This window comes from Schistosoma mansoni, chromosome 2 (genome assembly GCF_000237925.1).
Source record: "Schistosoma mansoni strain Puerto Rico chromosome 2, complete genome".
In the NCBI taxonomy this organism is placed as follows: domain Eukaryota; kingdom Metazoa; phylum Platyhelminthes; class Trematoda; order Strigeidida; family Schistosomatidae; genus Schistosoma; species Schistosoma mansoni.
In genome coordinates, this window is record NC_031496.1 from 11,645,853 (window position 1) to 11,672,148 (window position 26,296).

At 38.1% G+C, this 26,296-nt stretch overlaps 1 protein-coding gene across 1 annotated transcript in view; it reads left to right on the forward strand.

Moving 5' to 3' along the window:
* Smp_045310 (hypothetical protein) overlaps window positions 1-24,962 on the forward strand; it is a 33,899-nt gene extending 8,937 nt beyond the window's left edge. The window contains exons 5-12 of the mRNA XM_018795676.1: window positions 947-1,045; window positions 3,151-3,511; window positions 5,459-5,819; window positions 7,069-7,336; window positions 18,120-18,283; window positions 20,546-20,775; window positions 22,242-22,463; window positions 24,183-24,962. Coding sequence (XP_018649965.1) covers window positions 947-1,045; window positions 3,151-3,511; window positions 5,459-5,819; window positions 7,069-7,336; window positions 18,120-18,283; window positions 20,546-20,775; window positions 22,242-22,463; window positions 24,183-24,371 — 1,894 coding nt within the window. The 3' untranslated portion in view covers window positions 24,372-24,962. The remainder of the gene's footprint in view (window positions 1-946; window positions 1,046-3,150; window positions 3,512-5,458; window positions 5,820-7,068; window positions 7,337-18,119; window positions 18,284-20,545; window positions 20,776-22,241; window positions 22,464-24,182) is intronic.
* Window positions 24,963-26,296: the final 1,334 nt, after the last annotated feature.

A 26,296-nucleotide genomic window follows, 5' to 3' on the forward strand; every position in this document is an offset into this window, starting at 1 on the left:
CTACTGGTTAGGTTAAAGCTTACGGTGAATAGTCATTAGAATTGGCGATATCAAGTATTGTTCTCTAGAACTATCCGCTTTAAATCTGTCATAGGTGGGGTTTTTGTGGCAATTCTTCATGTAATGTTTTATGGATAAATCATGTACCCGAAGATGCCTTGGTTAATTTAGAGGATGCGAATTGCATATTCCTGTTTAATAAAAATGATGAGAAAATGCAGTCTTATAAACGCTTTGAGTAGCGATACAAGAGTTTTGGCGTTGGGTTTGTATCCCATTGAATGCAAAGTGTTATCTCAGTGTCTAATTTGATCATAGAGAGAAAAGTAGTAGAGTACGTTGACCCCTTTGATCATCTTAGATGTTTAGTCTTTCCTAGTTGGTTGTTATCCTATGAAATTTCTTCATAGGTAGAAAATCTCCCTTGGCCCTTACTAAGTAGTAATCCATCTAGCTCAAGAAAGATGTTCATTCACCCAACATATTATTCATTATTTTGTTTTTTACTGTCTTACGGCTGTGAAACATGGTCTTTTGAGGCAAAAAACATAGTTAAACTCCAAGTATTTGATCGTAGGTATTTTAGAAGTATTACTTACAGATGATGGAGTTAATGAGCATATAATTTTATTGTTAATTATATGAGTAGAAACAGCACGTTGTTTGATGGGGCTGCAGACCATCTACTGATGTAGTTATGGTATATGTTACTGATACCTAATCAACTAGCATAACACGCAACACTGGTTAGCACAAGAGTATATATATATAACCATTAGGTCATAAAGATTTATTAATTGTTAACTTTTTATTTACCAAAATTTACTGATAATAAGACTATATTCATTGAAACTATCCAATTATTTGTTTGTGTGGTTGTCATTTTTATTTGGTTATTAATTCAAGTACAGACACGAAGAGGTTTTCTTTTGAACTTTTTTAAAAGGATCTATAATATTTTCTTGGATTTGAATGGTTGTTTACAAGTAATGTCTCCAGTTACGCTTAGAAATGAAAACAAACCACAACTACCCAGTAATTTAAGGTAACAGTTTCTTTTATACTTATAAGTAGTATGCCAAATGTATGTTAAATTTATTCTGAAATATAAGTTTCACATTTTATAGTATATTTTCTTCACTCATTATATCACTAAGTGTTTTTTAAACTTCTGACTAATATGTTTCCATGGTGTTGAAACTTGTCCAATATGTTTTGTAAGCATGAGAGATTATGTATTTTGTGTTTATCAGATAATCATTAATACATATTTCCTATTTTATGTTTTGTATGAACATTCATCTAAATTTGAATGAACGGTTTAACAGAAATCTGCCTTCAAATGTATAGAAGATATTAGATATAAAATTGTTTGTGTAATGATTTCAGCGGATGAAGCTTAGTTTAAGGTCCCACATTCAAATAGACAATCCCGACTTTGTTAAATATAATTAATCAAAAAGTAACTAATACATTTCACGTATAAGACCTCCGCACTTTCTCCGCACACACCTTTTATACAATACGCTATACTACTTCACAGTATTCAGTAGCTTACTTTCGTTCGACTAAATTTTAAACGCCACCTAATCTCTGATTCCATACACACTGTATTCTTTCGAAAGTCTGACTTGTTTATACTCCCAGATAATAGTTCTCTCTTTTTTGAAAAATCCCTACCGTCTACACCACAAATCAAAACTTTGCTTGACTTAAACGGATTGCGTCCTTCAAAATTATGACTTCTGATTGGTCCTTTGCCTGTCATCAGTAAACGTTTTCGCATATCATGAATCTCTTACCTACTCCCTTCATAGGATGTGGTTTCTGTTTCACTATACTTTGACGAGGTAATGAATTATGGGGTACTGCACGATTTGAGGTCTGCAAACCTTTATTCCGTATACTGTTTACTTTAATTGTACAGCTTTCCAGCTAAACCCAATATTTCGATTTTGCGGTTTCACGTTTCACTTGATCGTTGGATCAGAATCCTACAAATACAGAGACTAAAGACATAAAATATTTGGATATAAGTTGCATAAAGGTATGTAAGTATAATTGCGATTCCAATAAGTGCTGTGAATTTTCCTTAGGAATGCAAAACATTTATTTGTGTAATGGACTTATTGTTTACCTTGTATTATAAGTCATACTGAGTTTTGAAAAGTTTGAAAGCCTCTACATCAAAAACAGTTTGAATCTACCCATGACTTAAATATTGTATTATCATTTAACAACAGGTGCGATTTTCTTTTTCTCAGTAGTTAATGCTTAGCAATGAATGTGTAGTTTAATAGTTCAGTTGTTTGACCTGACACTTTTGTCATAGTTATAAATTCCATTTCAACTACGTCAATATGAACAACCTGAAAATGTTTCTATTCATCATAACAAGCTTGGATCCAATCGCAGTGTGTAAATTTATACGAGGGTAGTGATTTTTTACTGTTTATCTGACGATAAATTTTGTTCGACTATTTCTGACCCTAATTAATATACTTTGGGTTTTGTAAGGATTTATTTATTTATTATTTGAACACATAAATATTGGTACAAACGGGCACAAGATACATATGCGCCACACAAATCTCATTTGATTTGTCTGTGGGTTGAAATACTGCCCAGATGCCCAAACTGAATCAGGTGGTTTTTTTAGTGGGCCACACCCTGAGCCTTCGACCTAAAGGTCTGATCCACAAGGCAGTGGAGCATCGTGAGGAAATGCAGTCCCATGGTAGCCGATGACCAATGATTGGTTCATACGCCATTTGTTACTTCAGGATACTGGAGCCCATGTGCACCATTGGTTTGAAATCAGGGTTTTCCAACTCTCCTAGGTGGATTTTCTGTGTCCACCAACCCAGTTAAAGTGCCGGACATTCGCTTTTCTTCTTCTCAATTTCATAAACAACACCCCCGCCACGAGAAGGCAGTGAGTATGACTTCCTTGGCAGAGGCTATATACGCGTGGCCATATGAGATCATTTGGAGAGGGAGAGAGGACTCTCCCCACTCTCGGCCGTACCAGGGCATTTGGGGGCTTTGTAAGGATAATTTAGTAGTATGTAATGTCAGACGGTTTACGTATGATAAAATATTTAAATGATTTGTTTTCTTATCATTATATACTTTTAAAAAAAATTTCAGTAAACGTCAATCACAGAAGTCATCATCATTAGCTAAAGATTCTATACAATGTAAAAATTATACCAATTCTATTCCGAACAACCATTCAACAATACTTTCCTCTAAATTAAAAGAAACATCAGTAGCATCAAAATCAAGTGATATTCTTGATAATCGTCTTAATCAATTAGATGATTCTACAAAAGAATTATTATCATATTATCGTCATAAAGTGGAAACATTAACTGAAGATCATGAAACTGTTCAACGTCGTTTAGATAAAATATATGATGCTATAGGAAATCAAGAATCACTTACTTTAGAATTAAATCAACGTGATGCTGAAATTTCAGAATTACAAAGAGCATTATCTGATATGCAGGTAAATTGTGTTCAGTGTAATATGGAAAGAAAAATGATTAATCATATTGAAGATGTTTATCTACTTACTTTTATATGATAGATTTTATTGTGAATAAACACTATTTTATGGTTGATTTTCAGTCAGTCAGATTGATTATGAATACAGTGGTCTTGAGTGCTGTTAGAGGTATGAGGGCAGTTATCATTTCCCGGTTGCCCACACCGTGGAAGAACGGTTGATTGGCTAAGGATTCGTTCAGGGTCATTGCTATAATTTAACTTATCTATTTAATTGATTACCTAATTATTGTTTTGGTCTTGATTTCTAGTTCCTTCTAATTACCATTACGATACACAATCCAACTATTTTCCATCAACATATACTTTGACTAGCTCAACTTACTCAAATATGTTTATGGTTTTATGATAATCAGAAGGATTAATCCGACATTAGCCATCAAATGGTTTGACGTGTTCACTGAATCTTAATAACCATAAAATGCATACATGAAGACATGATCCTATGAAGTATTTTGGATATTTTTGTACTTGAAATGACTCAAATCGTTGTTAAACTGTAATTTATGGACGAACCGATCAAATTTAAGGTAGCAGGTTTTGGATTTTGGCGTGAAATTCATTCATACCTCTAAATAGCACTTTGGCATTATAGCTGATGTCAGTTCATGATAAAAGCCGTAATTCTGATTTCCTACTCTAACGTCCGACTGTCAATCCAAATGTTTGTTCCTCACTTCAGCTTTGAAACCTTATTAAACCCCTATTATGTGGACATTATCAAGGTTACTTAACCATCTCTCAAAGGTTGTCCATAAATTATCGTGTCACCAAAATTCTCAATGCAAACAAAACCAACATTACAAAACATAGTCAAACCAAGGGTTTAGCACAAAATTGTTCTTGACTTTATTTATCTCTGATAATTTTAATGTTAATTATTTACAATTCGTCTCGTTATTTTCAGTTGTCATTGTTGTTTGACGTCTTTACATAGTGTAGCGCTTGAAGATTTTAATATAATGATAATAAGCGTAATAAAGTTACATAATAATAAAAGCATGTTAATACTAATTTAGTCTAAGATAGTGACCAAGTTAATGGTAATATGTTATACACCCAAGTTTTTTCTGTTATCAAACATTCTTGTCTCATTCCAAAATATTATAATTGGTAGTTAGAAAGAACATATAATATATTTTAATGTATTGTTATAAGTTGTCACAGGAAAGAAGTCAAAAACGGGAATCAGAAGGAACTGACGTTATACTAATACTTATAACAATCTGACAATCACTGACTAAGGAAGTAAAATCAATTTTAAATAGAAGTTCCAGGAAGTAGATATCCATCACTTATACCGTAGTAAGAAATAATACCAATAATCATTTCTAATTCATATTCTTTAAAGTCTATAATAACTGATGTAAATCGTTTTCATTCTTTATCATACACGTCATCATTTCATTGTTCACTGATGTGACTTTATTTTCCCTTTTATTTTGTCTGTTTACATATCAACAGAATTTGACGTGTTCTGTAAATCATGAAATTTGTGTGTTTGATAATATTATAGGTTATAAAGCGCTCCAAGGTAAATTATCACTTAAACATTTAGAATAGACAGATTGTGGCTACTAGTGGAATATAGAACTTCTATTTCATACTATTTGAGACTCGCCATCTGGATGTACTTGCATCCTAACTTCGACCTTCACATAGAGACTCGGACCTGGTACCCTTCATTTCAAATACCAGCGCATTTTTCACTAAGCTACTGATTCCAAATAGACACTAACTTATCCAATCTTTACTACTAATGATATTGAGTTTTTTTATCATTCAATCTACTTCACTTCAGCATTTATTCAATTGCTAAATAACTACGAATCACTTAAGTGTTTAGTCGTTCAATATAACTTTTTATTCATGTACCTACTATAAATAGGTTTATCTTTTTCAAGAACGTGAACATGTTCTACGTTTATATGCCGAAAATGACCGTTTGAAGATTCGTGAATTAGATGATCGACGTAAAATACAACATTTATTACAATTATCCAATTTAGGACCAAATGAAATCACTTATTTTTTAAAACAGCCTAACATTGAATCGCAAAATGTTGCTAACCAAGAACCAGTTGATAATGAAAATGGTGAACATTTCAGTGGTGATGAGAATAGAAAAGCGGACAGAAACACAGCATGGATTTCAGCTATGGCTGTTAAACCGATCATCCCAACAGCTCCTTCTCAGGGTATTATGGAATTTACTGCATCAGGAAAAACAATTTTAAAACCAAGCGGAAGTATGTATTTTGTTTCTCTTTGTACGTACATTCATAAAAGCTGAAAAGACAGCTTAAATGACAATGGTGACCGGAGACTTTCTCCATAATTTTACACTAGTTTATCAAATAATATAAGCAATATAAATGTTATTTATTCCCGATCAAATTTTACTTATCAAATTTCAATTTAGTTATCAGCAAAGATAAATCTTAATCTTCATGCCCTTTTTTTGATTTCCAGCTGCTGGAGTCGGTCGATACAAATCCCTGGACACAGGTTTTGCGCTAGTTTGGAGTCCCTAGCAGAGTGTATCTGCAATCTTTAGGGGACTTATAGTCTTTCTAACATTTGAAACCTTCATTACCTTTTGTTATTCCATTCAAACCCGTTACCATTGCGCTAATCTAACTGCTCTACCATACCAGAAGTTGAGATATTTAAAATAATTGATCGCCCGATAGTTATTAATTCCATATTTATCTAGTCCGTGGTTGTGATGAGCTTCTGTCGATCACTATTAGTTCCCTGAAAATTGCCGTTATTCCGTGCTGAGAAACATCTCGAAATGTAGCTCTTAGAGACTTTTAACTTTTCCTTTTAGCTACCCCTAGTATTGTTATACTTCCAAGCTTATTGTGAATTTGAGAAAGTTTAGTTTTACTACATCTAAGTAGGTTTATTTCACAACCGACTTAAAATGTGTTCAGTTATTCAACTGTTCAACTGAGACATGTTAAAAATCCATTAAAGTTATTCTTGTGAAGATAAAATTCCCCATAGTATTTCTATAGTTTTAAAATGCAAATGGTATTTTCCTTGTTTCAAAATAACTATTTCAATCTGTTGAATAGAAACGTTCTCGGCGCTTTTCTAGTATCAGAAGGGATTCTGTGGAGATTTCAGTATTTTCATAGTTGAAAGCATGAGTCAATTAAAGCTAGACCACCAAGGGAAACCTGGAAGCATTGGAAAGCCGTTTCGTCCTATTGTGGGACTCCTCAGCAGTGCGCAAGTCATCATTTGAAAATAACTATTGACTTATCTAGGTGTCTAAGTTGAACAATAAATAAGTTGATAGTTTTATTCGCTACCAAATAAGATTGTTAGATATGAATTCCGGAAAAGCTTTTTAACGACAGATCTATTTTAGTGTTGTTTAATGTATGCTATACTACTGTCGCGGTTAATTTCTTCCACATTAATGCATCTTGTTTTTTCCTTCACATTTTCATATTGACCAACCCTGAAAAAAACATACAAAATCAGGTCAAATTAAATCGGACCATAAAAATTGTTCTAATCTGTCAGAATCGTCTAAATCGGATACAGTTTCTCGAATAGAACATGAAGCTGTACTAAGAGAACTTGAAATGTCAAAATCTTCTTTAAGAGCATTACAAACTCAATTGGAAGAACAAACACGTAATGCTCGTGAACAAATTGATTCATTAATGGAAGATCGTAAAGCCATACAGGAAGAGATGAACGGTTTACGTAAACGCTACGAGGAAAAAATGCGTACTTCATCAGAACAGTATGTTTTCATTGTAAATAATAAAGTTGATTTATGATTGATGTAGTGCTAAAAAATAAAAGGTTTTACCCTCTGATATGTAGTACAATAATACAATAACACTAGACCTGATAATAATAATGTGGCCATACTAGATCACGATACTAGATAATATACCTGATAACTAGATTAGATTGCCCCCAAATGCCCTGGTACGGCCGAGAGTGGGGAGAGTCCTCTCTCCCTCTCCAAATGATCTCATATGGCCACGCGTATATAGCCTCTGCCAAGGAAGTCCTACTCACTGCCTTCTCGTGGCGGGGGTGTTGTTTACGAAAGTGAGAGGACGAAAAGCGAATGTCCGGCGCTACAACCGGATTGGTGGACACGGAGGGTCCACCTAGGGGAGTTGGAAAACCCTGATTCCAAACCAATGGTGCACATGGGCTCCAGTATCCTGATGGAACGAATGGCGGAAGAACCTGTCATTGGTCAACGGCAGCCATGGGACTGCATCTCCTCAAGACGCTCCACTGCCTTGTGGATCAGACCTTTAGGTCGAAGGCTCGGGGTGTGGTCCCCTAAGAAAACCACCTGCTTCGGTTTGGGCATCTGGGCAGTATCACAGCCCACACACAAATGAATGAAATGATGAACTCTATTGACGATAATATCCCTGCTCATACTAAAAGCAAGACAATTTACATTATTATTATTATTACCTTTATTATTATTATTACTATTATTATTATTATTATTATTATTACTTACCATATCGCTAATTCACCCCCTTTTATCCCCAATTTGTGTAACCTTACTCTTCAACTTATGCAGCAGCTCGCTCTTGGTGGAAAATCTGTCCTATCTAAACGATCTCCAGTCACTGTCTGGTTGAAAGTGAATGCTTCCACCGATAATGAATACTGAGGCAGTCTTTCTGAAACCACGTACGCCGTTCAAGCTGGCTTCCTTCAACGTTCGCACACTAATGCAGATCGGACAACAGATAGGGCTGGCTATGTCTTTGGAAGGTCTTAATGTTGATGTTTGTTGTCTATCCGAGACCCGTATTCAAGACTCTAGTGAAGTACTACAAATCCGCTCTCCATCTGTCGCCTCGAAAAGCTTGTTCCACGTGCGCTTATCCGGGGACCCTGTGGCATCTTCGTCTGGTCTTGCTGGCGTTGGTGTCGCACTAAGCGCTAGGGCTGAGGCAGCACTAATCGATTGGATCCCCATTAACAGTCGGTTATGTGCTGTTAGATTAGAAAGTTCCATCAAAGTGAGAAGAAATCGGCGTGAGAAACGGTGTCTTTTCGTCATCTCCGCCTATGCCCCGACAGGTACAGGTACATATGCGCCACACAAAATAATGAAAGTAGGAAGAGAAGGGATGAAAAGATAAGGCGGACTGAAATGTACAACCAGAAGACTCTTTCAGTTAGGAAAGTTAGAACCATTCTTTATGTAGAAAGTAAAAGAAGGTTGCAGCAGGATCGCCACTGGCTTCTATTCTGAGCCATATCTGATAACGTCTCTAGCCACTGTGTTGCACCATCTCTCGGACCCCGACCAGGGAGTCGTGAAGGACCAACGGAAGCTAGCCCTTTGCAGCTCTCTTTCATGCCACGACACCATGTCATACACTGACCTCCTCTCCGCTTTTTCCAACCAGTCCCAGGGTCGGCAAATAATGCACGACGTGGAAGTCTCTGGGACGACATTCGTAAAACATGTCCAAGCCACCGAAGTCGGTGTTTCAAGATGGTGACACCAATTGAATTATCGTCTCTGCGCCCGAACACACGATGCCGAACCTCTGCATTACTAACATGGTGTTGCCACTGTATGTCAGCAATCCTTCGGAGACAACGATGATCGAACACAGAGAGACGTCTAACATCCTCAACTCGGAGAGGCCAGGTTTCACAAGCATAGAGCAAAACTGCTCTCACCGACGCGTTGTAGATCCGACCTTTTACAGCCAGACTAACATCACGAAGGCGCCAAAGATGGCCCAGATTGGCATAAGCCGCTCTGGCTTTCATTATACGTGCACCAATCTCATCACTCACGCCACCACCAGCACTTATATAGCTACCTAGATACACGAACTTCTCAACTACTTCGATCTCCTCACCATCCAGGGTGAGTACAGGATTAGAATCCTGCCAGTCTTGTAGGAGTACTTTGCACTTGGAGGGTGCAAAGCACATGCCGTACCTGCGGATACTGATTGCCAACTGATTAAGTGCTGATTGCATGCCTTGGGCATTATCGCACAGTAAGACAATATCATCCGCATACTCAAGGTCGAGAAGTCGTTCTCCAGGCAACATATCCACACCGCCATTACTTACATCCACCAGAGCTGTTTCCAGGATGTCGTCGATGGCAAAGTTGAAGAGGAATGGTGAGATCGGGCAACCCTGCCTAACCCCACTGCTCGAATGGAACAAGGGAGAAAGGTGGTTGTATGCCCTCACTCTGCCTGAGGTGTTCGTATACAGGGCCTTTAAGATGTTAATGAACTTCTCAGGCACACCCTTCTTCAATAGACAATCCCAGAGAACAGTCCTGTCCAACGAATCGAAGGCAGCCCTGATATCAAGAAACACTACGATTGTTGGCCTGCGATAAGTATGACGGTGTTCTAACATTTGGCGGAGGGTGAAGATGTGATCAATGCATCCTCGACCAGAACGAAAACCAGCCTGCTCCTCGCGAGTCAATCGTTCGCGGGTTTTAAACAACCTACGAAGAATGATAGAAGCCAATAGTTTGGACGCAATCGAAAGTAGACTTATCCCCCGATAGTTATTGCAGGAACAACGTGAACCCTTTTTAAAGATAGGGACGACTATTGACTCATTCCATGATGTTGGAACACTTTCTTGCTCCCAAACCTTTCCAAACAACACAGTCAATTCCTTAGTCAGAAAGTCGCCACCATCTTTAAAAAGAGCCGGAGGTAAGTCATCTGGGCCAGGTGATTTGTAACGTTTCAAGAGTTAGAGTTCCTTGCGGACTTCCGCCTCGTTTGGTGGGACAGTCGTCACCGGCCATGGGGGGCAGGACAAGCTGGTTGATGTTGCCGGAGCAGCAGGCCAGTTGAACTGCCCTTCGAAAAATTCCACCCATCGTCCAAGACGTCGGGAGATGTTAGTGATTGGCATCCCATCATCCTCGTAGATTGTTTCACTCACACCAGACTTCTTGCTGCCAGTGGCTCGGATGAGTTGGAAGAGCTTCCGGCAGTTACCAGATGCAGCTGCTGCTTCCATCTCATTAGCACGCTCCGACCACCAGGCTTCCCGGTCCTTACGCAAGCTTTGCCCGATTTCATTACGTAACAGCCTTCGTTTGTGGTCAAACTCACGGTCGCCTGGAGTAGACCGACGGGCTTCCATCAGTTGTAAGGAGCCAGAAGAAACCCAGTGCTTGTAAGCGGGACGTTTCGCGAAGCCGCAAGCGGCTTTACTCGCCATTTTCATGGCGTCGTGAAGATGCAACCAATGCTCATCTATACTTTTCGGTGGGGTGGTAGCTAGCCTAGAGGCTAGCTCCGCTCGATACTTACTTGCAACAGAAGTTGCAGCCAGTTTACTAACATCGATCCGTTGATGGTGGTCAATCCTTCGGCCACTGAAAAGTAAGGTGAGATTGGCGCAGACCAGGGCATGATCAGACTCCAGATAGGTACTCCAAAAGGAGAGGCAGTCTTGTACACAACCACGCCAGCGGTAGCTGATCGCGATGTGATCAATCTGAGTCCAGGCTTGGGATGCAGAGGGAGGACGCCAGGTGGCACACCGGCGATGACTGTGCCGGAAGTTAGTGCTGGCCAGAAACAGGTTGTGGTCTGTGCACAGTTGCAACAAACGGTCCCCGTTATCTGTCCTGCGACCAACAAGTCCCCATCGGCCACCTAGACGACTCTCTTCTGTGCCTAGACGCCCGACCTGTGCATTCAAGTCTCCGGCTAGTACTACAATATCTGTCGAACGCGCTTTCTGGAGAAGAACTGTTAACTGATGGTAAAACTCATCCTTGATTGCATCCGGGCTGCAATCTGAATGAAATGATGAACTCTACTGACGATTCTATTCCTGCTCATATTATAAGCAAGACAATTTACATTATTATTATTATTACCTTTATTATTATTATTACTATTATTATTATTATTATTATTATTACTTACCATATCGCTAATTCACCCCCTTTTATCCCCAATTTGTGTAACCTTACTCTTCAACTTATGCAGCAGCTCGCTCTTGGTGGAAAATCTGTCCTATCTAAACGATCTCCAGTCACTGTCTGGTTGAAAGTGAATGCTTCCACCGATAATGAATACTGAGGCAGTCTTTCTGAAACCACGTACGCCGTTCAAGCTGGCTTCCTTCAACGTTCGCACACTAATGCAGATCGGACAACAGATAGGGCTGGCTATGTCTTTGGAAGGTCTTAATGTTGATGTTTGTTGTCTATCCGAGACCCGTATTCAAGACTCTAGTGAAGTACTACAAATCCGCTCTCCATCTGTCGCCTCGAAAAGCTTGTTCCACGTGCGCTTATCCGGGGACCCTGTGGCATCTTCGTCTGGTCTTGCTGGCGTTGGTGTCGCACTAAGCGCTAGGGCTGAGGCAGCACTAATCGATTGGATCCCCATTAACAGTCGGTTATGTGCTGTTAGATTAGAAAGTTCCATCAAAGTGAGAAGAAATCGGCGTGAGAAACGGTGTCTTTTCGTCATCTCCGCCTATGCCCCGACAGATTGCAGCCCGGATGCAATCAAGGATGAGTTTTACCATCAGTTAACAGTTCTTCTCCAGAAAGCGCGTTCGACAGATATTGTAGTACTAGCCGGAGACTTGAATGCACAGGTCGGGCGTCTAGGCACAGAAGAGAGTCGTCTAGGTGGCCGATGGGGACTTGTTGGTCGCAGGACAGATAACGGGGACCGTTTGTTGCAACTGTGCACAGACCACAACCTGTTTCTGGCCAGCACTAACTTCCGGCACAGTCATCGCCGGTGTGCCACCTGGCGTCCTCCCTCTGCATCCCAAGCCTGGACTCAGATTGATCACATCGCGATCAGCTACCGCTGGCGTGGTTGTGTACAAGACTGCCTCTCCTTTTGGAGTACCTATCTGGAGTCTGATCATGCCCTGGTCTGCGCCAATCTCACCTTACTTTTCAGTGGCCGAAGGATTGACCACCATCAACGGATCGATGTTAGTAAACTGGCTGCAACTTCTGTTGCAAGTAAGTATCGAGCGGAGCTAGCCTCTAGGCTAGCTACCACCCCACCGAAAAGTATAGATGAGCATTGGTTGCATCTTCACGACGCCATGAAAATGGCGAGTAAAGCCGCTTGCGGCTTCGCGAAACGTCCCGCTTACAAGCACTGGGTTTCTTCTGGCTCCTTACAACTGATGGAAGCCCGTCGGTCTACTCCAGGCGACCGTGAGTTTGACCACAAACGAAGGCTGTTACGTAATGAAATCGGGCAAAGCTTGCGTAAGGACCGGGAAGCCTGGTGGTCGGAGCGTGCTAATGAGATGGAAGCAGCAGCTGCATCTGGTAACTGCCGGAAGCTCTTCCAACTCATCCGAGCCACTGGCAGCAAGAAGTCTGGTGTGAGTGAAACAATCTACGAGGATGATGGGATGCCAATCACTAACATCTCCCGACGTCTTGGACGATGGGTGGAATTTTTCGAAGGGCAGTTCAACTGGCCTGCTGCTCCGGCAACATCAACCAGCTTGTCCTGCCCCCCATGGCCGGTGACGACTGTCCCACCAAACGAGGCGGAAGTCCGCAAGGAACTCTAACTCTTGAAACGTTACAAATCACCTGGCCCAGATGACTTACCTCCGGCTCTTTTTAAAGATGGTGGCGACTTTCTGACTAAGGAATTGACTGTGTTGTTTGGAAAGGTTTGGGAGCAAGAAAGTGTTCCAACATCATGGAATGAGTCAATAGTCGTCCCTATCTTTAAAAAGGGTTCACGTTGTTCCTGCAATAACTATCGGGGGATAAGTCTACTTTCGATTGCGTCCAAACTATTGGCTTCTATCATTCTTCGTAGGTTGTTTAAAACCCGCGAACGATTGACTCGCGAGGAGCAGGCTGGTTTTCGTTCTGGTCGAGGATGCATTGATCACATCTTCACCCTCCGCCAAATGTTAGAACACCGTCATACTTATCGCAGGCCAACAATCGTAGTGTTTCTTGATATCAGGGCTGCCTTCGATTCGTTGGACAGGACTGTTCTCTGGGATTGTCTATTGAAGAAGGGTGTGCCTGAGAAGTTCATTAACATCTTAAAGGCCCTGTATACGAACACCTCAGGCAGAGTGAGGGCATACAACCACCTTTCTCCCTTGTTCCATTCGAGCAGTGGGGTTAGGCAGGGTTGCCCGATCTCACCATTCCTCTTCAACTTTGCCATCGACGACATCCTGGAAATAGCTCTGGTGGATGTAAGTAATGGCGGTGTGGATATGTTGCCTGGAGAACGACTTCTCGACCTTGAGTATGCGGATGATATTGTCTTACTGTGCGATAATGCCCAAGGCATGCAATCAGCACTTAATCAGTTGGCAATCAGTATCCGCAGGTACGGCATGTGCTTTGCACCCTCCAAGTGCAAAGTACTCCTACAAGACTGGCAGGATTCTAATCCTGTACTCACCCTGGATGGTGAGGAGATCGAAGTAGTTGAGAAGTTCGTGTATCTAGGTAGCTATATAAGTGCTGGTGGTGGCGTGAGTGATGAGATTGGTGCACGTATAATGAAAGCCAGAGCGGCTTATGCCAATCTGGGCCATCTTTGGCGCCTTCGTGATGTTAGTCTGGCTGTAAAAGGTCGGATCTACAACGCGTCGGTGAGAGCAGTTTTGCTCTATGCTTGTGAAACCTGGCCTCTCCGAGTTGAGGATGTTAGACGTCTCTCTGTGTTCGATCATCGTTGTCTCCGAAGGATTGCTGACATACAGTGGCAACACCATGTTAGTAATGCAGAGGTTCGGCATCGTGTGTTCGGGCGCAGAGACGATAATTCAATTGGTGTCACCATCTTGAAACACCGACTTCGGTGGCTTGGACATGTTTTACGAATGTCGTCCCAGAGACTTCCACGTCGTGCATTATTTGCCGACCCTGGGACTGGTTGGAAAAAGCGGAGAGGAGGTCAGTGTATGACATGGTGTCGTGGCATGAAAGAGAGCTGCAAAGGGCTAGCTTCCGTTGGTCCTTCACGACTCCCTGGTCGGGGTCCGAGAGATGGTGCAACACAGTGGCTAGAGACGTTATCAGATATGGCTCAGAATAGAAGCCAGTGGCGATCCTGCTGCAACCTTCTTTTACTTTCTACATAAAGAATGGTTCTAACTTTCCTAACTGAAAGAGTCTTCTGGTTGTACATTTCAGTCCGCCTTATCTTTTCATCCCTTCTCTTCCTACTTTCATTATTTTGTGTGGCGCATATGTACCTGGTGCCCTTTTGTACCAATATATATGTGTTTAAGTAAATAAATAAATAAATAAATAAGATTAGATCACGTGATACACCATTCCGACCAACAATTGTGAACTAAATTATAGGCCGAATAATGGTTTTATTAAGACAAATACAAACAGTCAAGATTGTGAAACCGAGAGTAAAGTTCAGTTACAATATAATAACAGTTATCTATTTGATTAATTTTGGCGTATGCATGCCTATCTTTACTCAGTATTCAGTCATGACCTAGACGAATAATAAATAGCTTTAAAACTGTAAAGAGATACTACATAGTGTGAAAATAATAAATTCTTGACCATTAAGTTTCAGGTTACAAATCCTAGTTCATTTACTTCAATTAGAGCGATTGGATAGCTGTTAGATTAACTGGAATAACGTATCAGAAGTCCATTAAAGTCAGAAGACTGTCTCGGCTCCTCACAATATTTAGATATGAATATATAATAATTATAAATGCGGATGAACGGAGAAAAAATCTACTAGCCAATATGACAACAGTCAATTTACGATTATTACCAGAATGGGGATTTGTGGAGATTGTAGTAATTTCAATATCTTAGATCGACACATAAATTCAACCACTAAAGTTCACAACTAACCAATGAAGTAGAGTGGTCGATTGAAGAGTTCCTTAAAGTGCTCTACCCACTTGTTTTGCTGTTCCTCAATGTTGGTGATTACTTCCTCGATTTTCACTGGTTGTTTTGGTTTGCGATAATTTCCTGAGAGCCTCTTTGTTGTATCATACAATTGTCTCATATTTCCTTCTCTCGCAGCTCTTTCCACCGTCATTGCTAGATCTTCCAGATATTTATGTTTGTCGGCTCTGATGTTCTTCTTCACTTGCTTGTTTGCTTTTGTGTATTCAGCTTGTGCCTTGGCTTTCTCTGTTCTTGTTCGGCTGATATTGACTGCTGCCTTCTTGTTCCTCCTTTCTTCAATCTTATTCAATGTACCAACAGTAATCCATCCCTTGTGGTGGTGGTTATTGTAGCCCAGGACCTCCTAACTTGTTGAAGTGATTGCCTCTTTTATCCCTTTCCAGTTGTTCTTCATGGTAGTTCCCTCTCTAGTGAGTAGCTCATGAAAGCCTGGAACATATTACTGAGGGCTATCTTGAATTCGTTGAGTCTGCCAATATCTCGAACAAAGGCCGTATTAAACTTTTGTGATGTTGTCCACCCCGTTGTCCAGTGCTTCTTGAGTTTCATTTTCATCTTGGCGACCAGCAAGTGATGATCTGAGGCTATATCAGCTCCTCTCTTGGTTCTCACGTCTTCCATCGTCGTTCTGAACATTTTATTGATGCAGATATGGTTGATTTGTTTCTTTGTAGTGTGATCCGGTGAAGTCCACGTGGCCTTGTGTGTGTTTGTGTGGGAATATAGTGCCGCCTATGAACAGTTTGTTGAAGGCACATAGGTTTGCAAATCTCACCATTTTCGTTCCTTTCTCCCAGTCCATGTCGTCCCATGATGTCTTCGTATCCGGTGTTGTCCATTCCAACCTTGGCATTTAGATCTCCCATCAGAATGGTAAGGTCCTTTGTTGGGCTCTTCTCGATGATTGACTGCAGCCTATCGTAGAATTGATCATTAACGTCTTCATTATAATCGTTGATAGGCGCATAGCATTGGATGAAGTTCATTGTAATGCCTTCTTTCTTTGTTTTGAAGGAGGCTTTGATGATCCTTGGTCTACGAGGTTCCCATCCTATAAGTGGTTTATGCGCTTGTTTGGACAGGATCAGTACAACGTTTTGTGTATGTGGGGCATTTTCTTCTTCATAGCTGGAGTATAACAGCAGCTCTCCTGAAGATAGTCTTTGTTGTCCAACCTGCGTCTAATGTGTTTCACTGATTCCAAGCACCTCCAGGTTGTATCTTTTCATTTCTGCAGCAATTTAAATGGCTCTCCCAGTTTCCCACATTGTATGAACATTCCATGTACCTAAATTAATGGTTTCTCTGGTTTACAGAAAGGGCACTAGTCTCGTGACTTCCGAAGGAACTCGGCTTTCACCACGAGGCGTCATAACTCTTCTCAACGAAGACCTTCCAACTCCCAGGGCAGATTTTAAATAGTTAAGATAATTTATTTTGGTTATCGTGTTTTAGCGAGTTAGTTTTCTACAGACAGGGTCGCTAACCCCATGCCCAACCCTCCTCCTTTATCCGGGCTTTGGACCGGGAGTAACTCCAGAGGGGCTCCATGTGGAGTTTTATGCTTTGCCTTTCCTAATTTGTTATTCATCTATTACGAACTTATTACTCGTTTTTTCTTCACTTGTTGTTTAGTTATGCCGTTATTGTAATTTCTTAATTATGTTGATACGTGGCCAAGATTTTGCTCTGTATTATTGTCTGAAGTTCGAGCTATAATGGAATTGAGTACAATAGAAGTTGGCCGCAGACTTTACTTTGAAACCAAGGCAAGAAATAGAGAAAAGATAGAAAACATCTGACCAATAAGAGCCTAGCCTACCTCGGCTCACGGGTAATGATGCAGGTCAGATGTGCAATTAGTCAAGCCTAGGAAATAGTAGACGCGTAATAGAATAAATTCTAATCAGAATTCTGATTAATGACTATAGCACGCGAAATCGATCAGGGTCTCATGACATAAAAACCCCAGTATTTACATGGTAGGATAGTTTTACGAAATTTCACACGGAAAGTGTAACTGAAAGTCAAATACATAAACTGTATTCGATAAATGATTTAGTTAAAATATATCGACCTGTAAAAGTCTAAACAGTAGTTCAGAGTCAAAACACACCAACACTGACCTGATTGACAAAATCTGAAGATGAAACGGTTTACCACCCTCTCCCATAAATAACTTTGTCGCTTTGAACATACAGAATGCCTCCCACTTATTTTGATTCATCATCTTTACACTAATTCCTGATAGTTTTCATTATCGCGGAGGAATTACTAGCCTTTTTAAAAAAATCTCATACTAGGAAATTCAGTAGTCTGATTATAATATCTCAGTTCCTCTTAGTACTCTGTATCATAGTCTATTTACTGGTTCTAAATTGTTTTCCTTTTTTCTGGATTGTGTTTATGCCATATTTCATTGGTACTCTATTACATAGATTTCACAGTTGTCTAATACATCGTATCGATTATGTATGTTAATATAATACCAGTCATTTGTATACTCTATAGAGAAAATTATTGTGTGTTTGTTCTAACAACTCGTCATTCCTATTGTTCACAATTTTTATTCCCTATTATAAATTAATCTTTATCTATTGCTTTTAACTAGACTTAGACGCTGTCAAAGATTATTATATGACAGCACTAAGGAATTTCTAGCACAAAGAAATCAATTTCGTCAAGCTGAAAAGGTTTGGATATTGGAAAAAGATAAACTTTTAAGTCAAATCAGTGTTAAAAAATTGAATTCTAGTGTTACTCCATCAACGCTATGTAAGTTATCCAGCATTAAATCATGATATTTTTTATTGAAACTTCCTGTTTATGTTAAATGTTGATAAATTTTTAACCCTGTAATCATTAGTGTGAGAGGCTCTTGGAGATCTTTGAATTTTATAGTTCACGTCAATAAATAACCTGAGTTAGACAACTGTTGAAAACTGAGAAGCACTGGACAGTTGTTTCATTCTCCTATGGGACTCTTCAATGACAGTGGGCATCCATGACCGCACATTGGGTCAAACCCAGTACCTTCAGGTCCTGTGGCGAGTCCTTAACCTTTTAAACTGTCAAGTCAGTGTACATTAACAATTACAACTGCTAGCTCAGTGTCCTAAAAGGTTAAACACTCGTCACGAATCTTGGAGGTTCAGGGTTTGGTCCCTGGTGGAGTCGTGATCCTCATTGCTGCTGATGAGTTCCTCCATAGGACGAGGGTTGTCCGGTGCCTTCTGGAATTCATAGCCTGTCTACCTAAGCTCTTTTTTGATGAAAACTTCAGGAAAAATTCGTAAGCCTTTGTTTTAGGAGATATCCAGTTTAACACTGCTACTTTATTGACAGGTAATTAGTTTTATTTTGCTTGGTCTTCAGTGTTGACGTAATTCCGTTGATTAAGATCGTGACATGATTAACTACCAAGTAACTCAACGATAGGACAAGACCTGTAATTGGGTTAGTGAATTACTTTATCAGCAAATGTTAAGGAGTTAAATCATTTTAATATTTGACTATTTATAGCAAAATGTTTTTACAGTGCGAATTCAAACTAGTGGAAACCTATTGTACTAACTTGTTACTTCGTATGCATCTAAATTGGCGAATGCAGTTAGATGTGACATAGAAAGAATACTTTCATTGATATAATTAATATTTACCGTATAATTGTGTCCTAATCTCCTGAAGACTTTTCTATTTATCACACGATACAAAGGTGATGTAAATAAATGTCATTATGAATATCGTAGACATTCTTTATACAATCCTTAAAAACCATCCTTGTTTCTCTAATTAACTAGTGATTCATTTTCTCCCTTCTGATTTATGTTGTGAGTTTTTGATCTAGTGCACTAGTTACTACTTGAAGTTCTGATCTCTTTAGAAACAATTGTTTTGGGGTTTATGTAGTATTTTAATTTCTGTTTTCATATCGAAATGTGATGTAATCCAGGATTTTTAGGTCTCATGGCGGCTACTACAACTTTAGACCACTGATTTGGAATTCAGTGTCCTAATCTCATGTTAAAGGTCATTGATATGGACATTGTAATTTCTGATGTATTTTATATATAATAGGACGATCAGTTTATTTATCAGTTCCTAAACTTGATTTTGTTTCTGCTGATAAGTTAGGTCGATTTTTCTTGATGAAGTTGCGTGGGTGGCCGTTGTTCTGAAGGGTAGCCATTAAATTTTTCCTTCATTTTCCCCTCTGTGTTTCAATGTGTTCTCTCCCTTTGGAATAAAGCTTTTACACAGTTGATTTTGTTCGTTCTTGGGGTTTCGCTGCCGTGTTTGGGAATTTGATCCTTGTGCGTTGACGTCCTATGTACTTGAGTCTCCAGTTTTCCTATATCGACAGGACAAGCTGTATGTCATATGTAGAGAAATTCAAATACTTCACTTCCACTTTAAGTTTATCTTGATATTTCTCAGAAGAACAATGAGAACTCCACGACTAAACCATCGGCTTCAGAAAACGAAACTTTAAAAATCTGTGACTAAGTGAAAACAATCATTAATATTCCCTAATTTTAATTAGTTCTTCAACTGATGTCAACCTATGGTGAGAACTAAATTTAAAACATCTCTCTCTTTTTTTAAACTTTGTTATAGGAAGTCTCAGTTTTTTTAAATAATAATAATATTCACCTTATCCAATGCCATATATTTGGTGACTTTAAAGAATTCTCAACAGAAGTGTAATATTACAATAAAATTCCCGTTTTATAACCGTTTGACTAGTGAATAGCCGAAAAATCTGTATAAGAAGTCTTTAAACATTTTTAGCACCCATCGATATTAATCCGTTAATCCATATGATTAGCTTTGCTCTTTTCATTGCCTAATATATTTGATTTATGCATTCTATAGTGTTCTTCTATTATATCCCCAAGGAGCAGAGAAAAGTAGAAGGGGAGTATACGAATTACCATGGTGATACTTCTCACGTTTTTCAGTGGTTTAGATAAGCTAATTAGTTCATTTTGTCTTTGTTTGTTTGTTTTTCCCTTTCTATCTCCTTCAATATTAAAGCTACTTTAAAAACTGGTGAACGTGATACTTGTTATTCACCTCGAGACAAAATAAACAATACTCTAAGAACTATTGATACTACTAATATATTTAATAATACTCAAAATTTAGAAACTCATGCATGGATTGAATTTAATCAACAAAAACAAATTCAATTAGAGAAAACAATTGATAATTTAGAACATCAATTAGATCAATTACAGAAATTATCAGATATGTATAGAGATCAAGTAAGTGAATAAATTGATTTAGTGGATCTATTTATGCTTAACCATATCGATAAGATTGTTTGTTTTAGAGCATTCTTTGATAAGTGTGTGTGTGCGTGTGAAACGCTGTGATAAGAAACAGTTTCATTTTTCTAATATTTTAAATGATTGGAATTAGTTCGATAGGATCCAATCAACATTATAGACTAGACAGATATGACTACTCAATGGTCAATCTACTGTGAACATTTTAGTCATATAGGAGGTTTATTGTGACCTGAGTATTTTAGTGGCGATATCTTAGTCTGTGGAATGAGGTAATGTGAATTCTAGTTAATCAGGAAACATCAGTTCTATCAAGATTATAGGTGTGCACCTTACTGATGAGTACTAACTGACATGAAAGCTGGGTTTTTCTATGCACTAATTCTGATCACTTAACATCAAAACATGGCCCATGTCATGTTGAGTTACTTGAAATATTGTTTATATTTACAACTTGTTCGATAGGATTCGATCAGCACTAAGGTTCAGACAAGCATGACATGAACTTCACTGCTCAAAGGTAAATTAATCCACAGTTGAAGTTAGTACATTGATCAATTGAAGTTTGTGCATGTAATTCGTTTAACTATGTCCTGTACACTCGTTCGAGATGTATTCTTCCTATTTATTTGTTCTTACTAGTTGCATGTTAATATTTCTTTGTGTCTATAGTTATGTACAGACACAAAGTTGGGTAATTCTCTTCCTACTGCCCTTTTTAAATTGGTAAAATCTATTCATCATGTATTAAAAGTTCAGAAACTGTTTGACATAGTGTTTTATAGCTGACAAATCAAATTCTGGTAAAAGGCCTTTTAGTATATTGAACTGTGTTCATGTCAGTCCTCAGTAGTCTATCTTCACTTATAAAGGTAGTGAACTCTCTTAATGATCGTTAACTCATACGGACTCAAGGACCCTAATAGCGAACATTGATGGTTCGTCGAATCTCTGCATAAACATACTTCTGTCTAGCTTCCGTGTAGCCCTCAGTAAATGGTAAAAAACTTAAATTTTCTGTGAGAAATCCTTTACTGTTTTCACCAAAAGATGATATTATTGTATAGCTGGCCCGTAAATATGATCACTAATTGATATTGAAAAATATAAAACTAAATAAAGTTTTAGAAGATAATATGACTTTTGAGAGAAAGTCAAAGTTGTTGGGAAGAGAAGAATATCGATTCTGTGCCCATAGTGTGGAAATTCAGAGTGTTAAAGTAAGGATTAAAATTGTAAGCCTATGAACAGAGTTTTTAGGATATTTATAGCACGGAGATTGTTTTGTCCGACAATTTATTGATTAATTTAAGATAAAATGTGTATTTTTCTAACTGCACTAACCACTAGTCAATTTGTATAACATTCATATTAGTTTTATATTCTAAATCAGTTATTTAATCTGAATCTGCTGTATGCCTTCATGGATTGTTGATATTCAGGTTATTCAATTAGAAGAGGAATTAGTTCGTGCACGTGAAGAAGGTGTCATGTCAAAGGATGTATTTAAAGATCAAGCACATAAACTTCATGAACGTGTTCAAGTTATGGCACAGCGTTATCAAAATTTAGAACGTAGACGTCAATTAGAAATGGAAGGTTATCGAACAGATATTAGTGTGTTGCGTAAAAAGTTGAAAGAGGTTGAACGACAACTATTAAAGGTACATTCTTTACATTAATTGTGATAATAACTCAAGTTATCATGGTGTTAATATTTTTTTTCCTTTGAACTCATTGAATGAATGCGAATAAAAAAAGACATATAGTTTTTACTAGCCCTGGCAAATATTTAACTTAAATATTAACTGACAGAGAACTTAAAAGACTGAAGACTGTATAGTTTATGAATAACTGTCCATCCACTAAGCGGTTAGATGACAATAAACTGACAGTATAAACAGTTTAGTTATTCTGGCTATATCAGTAATAAAATTAACACTCAATGTTTCTAGTTAGATCTCATATGTAGTAAAACTATGACTGATAGTTATGGTAATAACTTTAAAAAAAAGAATGGATTCATCGAATAAAAGTATGAAGTAGTACTGAAATTCTTGATTTCACAGGGCAATTTTATATCATAGCATTCAAGTTCTTCGACTACTGATCATGATTATTGTACAGATCTCAACCAGATAGTTTATACTTACTAACCTAGTTCAAACCAATAGTCAATCAGTTGACAGACTGATGATATATTTTGGTTTGATCGCCTTTAACTTTTTTTTCAATCTATGCACATTACCCATCAGTTCATGTTAGGTTAGGAGATATTTATGGTTAGTAACATATTTCTCAGTCACCCTAGTCGATAAAGATTTACAGTCATAGCTACTCAACATTTTTCTGCATGGAATTTTAAGCCAAATTAAATTCAATTGAGAAAACTTAGTGATGATCGACAATAGTATAAGCTGTCCAGTATGATCATCATCTACATTGTGTACCACTATAGAATACAGTCTAAAGTTTGTAAACTTCTAATTTATCGACTAAGAGCTTGAATTAGTGATAATATGACCTACTCTTTATCAAACATATAATTATGAATCATAAAAGTGAACCGTTTATTTTTTTACATTCAGTTGTAAATAACTTTAAAAAGCTACAAGCTAACTGATAAGAAATTAGTTAATAATTTTTATTTATTTATTTAAACACATAAATATTGGTACAAAAGGGCACCAGATATATATGCGCCACACAAATCTCATTTGATTTGTGTGACGGCTGTGATACTGCTCAGGTGCCCAAACTGAAGTGCGCGGTTTTCTTAGGGGACCACACCTGGAGCCTTTGACCTAAAGGTCTGATCCACAAGGTAGTGGAGCATCGTGAGGAGATGCAGTCCCATGGAAGCCGATGGCCAACAATAGGTTCATACGCCATTTGCTCCCTCAGGATACTGGAGCCTGTGTGCACCATTGGTTTGGAATCAGGGTTTTCCAACTCCCCTTAGTGGATTTTCCGTGTCCACCAACCCTGTTAACGCACCGGACATTCGCTTTTCGTCCTCTCAATTTCGTAAACAACTACCCCGCCACGAGAGGGTGGCGGGTGGCATGAATTCTATTTAACGTAGGTTTTACTTATAAACAAAAGGTATAACTTTAAAAAAACTGTACGATGCTATTTAGTCTGTTTCAACTGAATATTTGATCAAATGAGAAAATCTGAGGTTATTCAACAACCATTCGAGCGTGTTGATAATTTCCGCAGTAAATTGTAAAGTGATTCCAGTGGTATTTACTTATGATTAACTGTCCATTAGAGTTTCTAAAACTGCTAACTCCTTTGAAATAAAAATTTCCCATTAGATATTCTGTTTATTTTCTTGAATTTTTTAAAAATATTAAATCTCTATCATCTTTGTTTTCTAGTTAACTCTTGGTTTAACCGATGGGATCAATTTACCTGAATCACTTAATATTAATGATCATAAAGATATTGATTTGGCGTTATTAAAACAAGTTAAAGCTTCAACAACACGATCTAATCAAATATTGAATGAATTAAAAGGTCTTAAATTAAAAATGTATTCATTAGAAGATGAATTACGTAAAATTTAATAATGCATCCGGTGAAAAGTAAGCCATAATTGGCTAGTAACATTGTCGACACACAATCCATCCATATTTATTATATTTTCTAAATAGACAATTATTATTGTAAATTACGTGATCATTGGTTCCCACTATAATATTTGTGTTAATATAAATTGCTTTTTTAATCGGTATTTGGTCAACACAAATTTATAACTCTCCCTTCCCCCACCTTCCCCCCTTCCTCCCTCTCTCTCTCTCTCTATCTCTCTCTCTTATTGTTGTCATTACTATTTCCCTGTCATTCTTCCCCATTTATGCGTATTTCTTTATTTTATCAATTGTGATTTGATTGCATAATTTATGACTAAAAATTGTTTACTTTACCGAATTTCATTCAACATTCTTGCTGTCCCATTGACAACAAGTAAATTACTGTTAAGCTTTTATTGTTTTCATTTGTTTGTTTCTTTCTTTTTTATAAAAAAGGCTTTTTGTTTTCATTAGTAACTTTTGTATATTTAACAAGAGAATTGATATGACAAATATATATTAATTGTATGTTGTTAGGTTAATGTCAAATGGGTAAAAAAAAATTAATATAAGTTTAATTTACTGAAGTTTGAAGTTTTCTGTTTAATTTCCTAATTCTTTATATCGTTATTATTAGGATTTTAAATCATCTTTCTTAGCATATGTGTATCGCATCCCAATGTGAACATCAACATTGGAATGCAGGTACATCCAGCTGATGAGTATTGAATAGGATGAAACGCTCATCCTAGATGCCCCCAAATGCCCTGGTACGGCCGAGAGTGGGGAGAGTCCGCTCTCCCTCTCCAAATGCTCTCACATGGCCACGCGTATATAGCCTCTGCCAAGGAAGTCATACTCATTGCCTTCTCGTGACGGGGGTGTTGTTTACGAAATTGAGAGGACAGAAAGCGAATGTCCGACGCTTTAACCGGGTTGGTGGATACGGAGGATCTACCTAGGGGCGTTGGAAAACCCTGATTCCAAACCAATGGTGCACACAGGCTCCAGTATCCTGAGGGAGCAAATGGCGTATGAACCTATTGTTGGTCATCGGCTTCCATGGGACTGCATCTCCTCACGATGCTCCACTGCCTTGTGAATCAAATCTTTAATCAAAGGCTCCAGGTGTGGTCCCCTAAGAAAACCGCGCACTTCATTTTGGGCACCTGAGCAGTATCACAGCCGTCACACAAATCAAATGAGATTTGTGTGGTGCATATATATCTGGTGTTTCGTTGTACAAATATTTATGTGTTTAAATAAATAACTCACCCTAGATTCCACTGCTGTCCATAACCCACTTATTTCAATTTATTTGTTTTTAGAGATCTTGAAGAATACCTACTAGACAATGCTATTTTTAGCGAAACTAAGAAAGCTTCACGAGTAGATCATTCACGTCAGTGGATACAGCACCTCTAAAATCCTACTTCTTGGATTGTTTACATGAGGATTAGACGATCATAGTGAACAAAATGAAAGTATAAGAATTAAAGCAGGACTGTTGTCTTATGCTTGTTGTCAATATTATCCTCTCCATGTTTATTATCTATATTATCCTGTCATATGTATGTAGTAATGAACAATGTCGAGCGCAAACCCTAGTCACACATAAATACCAGTTAAATTTGTCAATAACTTAGAAACTAATTTCAATTTAAAAACCACAATTATCATACGATCACGATACAGTTAAGTTTTTTTCTAAATAAATATTTAGACAATTTGACATTATTGTGATTACTTTAACGACTTGAAAAACACAAGGATATGCTGTCTGAACAAAAGATTTATTTCAAAGAGTATCATTAGGAGAGTAATCAATGAAAATAGTATGCCATGAAAAAATTTCCCACCGAAGCTATTCTGTTATTAATTTTTGCTGTCATTGTATGACTTAATATGTCTATTGGGTT